We start from the raw sequence: 3,768 nt of genomic DNA on the forward strand, positions 1-3,768 counted from the left end.
TTTCGGATTTCGAATCGGATTATATATATTATTAAGGTTATTTCCAATCTAATCGGCTAATGCATCTACCTTATCTACTTCTTTTGTATTATGTGCTAATACAAACATCTCATTTCTTTTCATCCCTTTTATCAGCATTGCATCTCTAAGAAAATATTTCTCTGGAGGTTCGAGTTGTTATGCCTCAGAGTTGCAAACTCATACGTATATTTTCTTTGTAAAAGAGGCAATACAGCAAGAAAAGTTCATGTTTCTGCAATTATAAGGGTACTATGGTGCCAATATAGATAAATCCAACAATTGTAAAGGTAATAACTTAGAGGAAGATATAAAGGAAGTATTAACAATCCGAAATTAAAGTCTAGTATTTATACATACCCTAAAAATTTCGGATTTCAGATCGGATCGGGTTAAAATTATACCAATCCAAATCCGATCCGAATATCTAAAATTTTAATAAACATAATCCGAATTCCGATCCAAATATCCGAAATCCGAAATTGAGCGGATCGGTTCGGATATCCGATCGAAATGAACAACCCTAGTCCTACATGTTTAGTTGAAGTACTTGGTTCCTTTATTCCACATTCATTATTTGATTGTTGAATTCTTTACTTGAAATGATTATTCTTGGAATATCTTGTTGTTGAATATGGAATTGAGTTGCAAAGGTCTTGGTTCCTGTAGGCATGTAAAATTTGTATGAATTAAATTCATAAATTAATTAGGACTATATTTTAAATTCAAGATATATTAATTCAAATAAATTTATTGGGTTAATATAATTGGATTAATTATTCAAATCCGATAAATATGGTTTTAATAAATAAGTCCAAATATGTTGGGCTAACTCATTTAATTGGGCTACGAATGATGAGCCCTCTTTATTAAGCCCGAGATGTCATCTTCTTAGAGGCCCAGTTTGGTGCCACACGTGAAATGACGTGGCACGCCAAGTCAAACGGAAGAGCCAATAGGATTATGCCACGTGTCAAAATGACAAGGCATGCCAAATCACATTAAAAGGCCAATAAAATCGCGCCACGTGTGCAAGTGACATGTTCTGGCCAATCAAATGCGGCCTTGTCACACTTCAATTTGATTGGTCGGAAAGAGTTTGTTCTTATCATAACTCTTCCCTCCCACAACTATATATAGGGGTCTTCATAACCCAGAAAAGACACCAGAAGTTATAACAAGAAGCAAGAAAGAGCTCGTGGATCAAACGTTGCAAATTCCTCCATAAGTTTCAAGCTTCAAGCAATCAAGTTCAAGTTCAACAATCAAGTTCAAGCTCAAGAACGAAGAACAAACCAAGTTCAAGCTTAAGAATGAAGAACAAACCAAGCTCAAGCTCAAAGCTCAATAAGGAAGAACAAATCAAGCTCAAGCTCAAGAACGAAGAACAAATCAAGTCCAAGCTCAAGAATGAAGAACAAATCAAGTTCAAATTCAAGCAATCAATCTCAAGCTCAAGAACAAAGAACAAATCAAGATTCAAGGAGTACAAGTTCAAATTAAAGTTCGTGTTAGTTGAATTCAAGATTATCGTTCGTGGCAACAACTACATATTCAAGATCAAGCTCAAGGGCCCTTGAATTTATTTACTATTAGAAAGAAGAATCAGAGGATTCATAGAGATTGTACACTCAAATTATTTGAAATCAAATACAAAGATTGTTGCGATATTTTTCGGTCTTGATTTTATTTTCTCAACGCAATTTATTGTCTACAAATTCTGGCACGCCCAGTAGGACCAAGCTTGTAGCAATGCCTTTGAAAGCATCAAAACATACTTGATGAAGCCTCTAGTTTTGGCATCCCCTATAACTGGAAAGTCGTTAATACGATATATTTCAGCACAAAAAAGGTCGGTTGGAGCGTTGTTGGCCCAAAAAAATAGTAAAGGGAAAGAAAACTCCCTTTACTACTTGAACAGGATGATGACACCAAACGAGCTGAATTATTTGTCAATCGAAAAGTTATGTTTGGCATTGGTCTTCTCAATCCAAAAGTTGAAGCACTACGTTCAAGCTCATGTCGTTAATCTTATTTCTAGAGCAAACCCCATCAAGTTTGTGATGTCAAAACCTGTCCTTAGTGATCGACTAGCAAGGTGGTACCTCCAGCTTCAATAATTTGAAATTGTGTACATCCCTCAAAAATGCTATAAAAGGACGAGCGTTAGCAGACTTCTTGGCATATCACCCTATACCTGATGATTGGGAGCTAACTGACGAACTACCTAATGAGGACGCAATGGTCATTGAAGTTCAACCTCCATGGAAGATGTACTTTGATGGTGCTGCACATCGCGCAAGAGCTGGTGCTGGCATAGTAGTTGTCACCTCTCAAGGCGAAGTTCTGCCCTACTCTTTTACGTTGACACAACTCTACTCTAACAACATTGCTGAGTATCAAGCATTAATACTTGGGCTTGAAATAGTTGTCGAAATGAAGCGGTTACAGTTACAAGTATTTGGTGACTCTCAGTTAGTCATCAACCAGATTTTAGGTAGTTATGAGGTCAAAAAACCTGAACTACTCCCATATCATGATTACGCTAAAACATTAATGGGGTGGCTCGTTGACGTGACAATTCAACATGTGCCTAGGAAAGAAAACAAGAAGGCTGATACTTTAGCTGCCCTACCTTCATCATTAACCTTGCTAGATCAAGCATAAGTTACTATCTGCCAAAAATGGGTAGTACCGCCGCCAAATGAGGGTAAAAGTGAAGAAAATAAACTCGGGCATCTTGTCGCTATTTCTGAAATTGAGAAGGAAGAATGGAGACAGCCCATCATCAACTACTTAAGCTATGGGATACTTTCAGAAAATCCGAGGAGAAGGACTGAAATCCGTCATCGTGCACCTCACTTCCTTTACTACAAAGATACTCTATACATAAGGTCATTCGGGGGAGTACTTTTGTGATGCTTAGGGGGAAGATGAATCAGTCCAAGCTTTGCAAGAAGCACATTCTGGGGTATGTGGGTCACACCAGTCTAGACCAAAGCTCCACTTTCATATAAAAGGGATGGTATATTATTGGCCAACGATGGTAAAAGATTGCTTGAACTACGCTCGAAGATGCAAGGCTTGTCAATTCTATGTGAATTTTATTCATCAACCTCCTAAAGTGTTGCACCCGACTGTTGCATCCTGGCCGTTTAACGCTTGGGGATTGAATATTGTTGGACCACTGCCAAAGTCCTCTGGTGGGCATCTATACATCTTGGCTGCAATTGACTACTTCTCAAAATGGGCAGTTGTTGCTCTTAAGGAAGTAAAGAAGGAAAATGTTGCAAGTTTCATTTGAGTAAACATTATCTATTGCATTGGCATTAATCATTACATAATAACAGATAATGGCAAGCCGTTCGACAATAGGTTGCTGAACAAGATTTGGGAACTCTTTGGCTTCAAGCAACGTAACTCTTCTATGTACAATGCTGTCATTAGCGGTCTAGCCGAGGCATTCAACAAGACTCTATGCAACTTGTTAAAGAAAGTCATCTCCAAATCCAATCGGGATTGGCATGACCGTATGAAAGAGGCTCTGTGGGCATATAGGACAACTCACTGCACGCCAACACAAGTGACCCCTTATGCACTCATTTATGGAGTCGAAGTCATCTTGCCACTCGAGCTTCAAATACCTTCACTACGATTAGCTATTCAAGAAGGGATCACTGATGAAGAAAATGCTTGACTTCAATTAGCAGAATTGGAGGCTCTTATTGAGAAGAGGTTGGAAGATCAACA

The 3,768-nt window shown here is 38.2% G+C and overlaps 1 protein-coding gene across 1 annotated transcript; it reads left to right on the top strand.

The window, feature by feature from the left end:
* Window positions 1-2,259: 2,259 nt before the first annotated feature.
* On the top strand, window positions 2,260-2,685 carry LOC138905686 (uncharacterized). Its single transcript, XM_070194205.1, has one exon. The coding sequence runs from the start codon at window positions 2,260-2,262 to the stop codon at window positions 2,683-2,685; it is 426 nt and encodes a 141-aa protein (XP_070050306.1).
* The last annotated feature ends 1,083 nt before the right edge of the window (window positions 2,686-3,768 follow it).

This window comes from Nicotiana tomentosiformis, chromosome 2, assembly GCF_000390325.3.
Source record: "Nicotiana tomentosiformis chromosome 2, ASM39032v3, whole genome shotgun sequence".
NCBI lineage: Eukaryota > Viridiplantae > Streptophyta > Magnoliopsida > Solanales > Solanaceae > Nicotiana > Nicotiana tomentosiformis.

Coding starts and splice junctions, on each gene's coding strand:
- LOC138905686 (XM_070194205.1), top strand. CDS start 2,260: ATGGTCATTGAAGTTCAACCTCCATGGAAGATGTACTTTGATGGTGCT.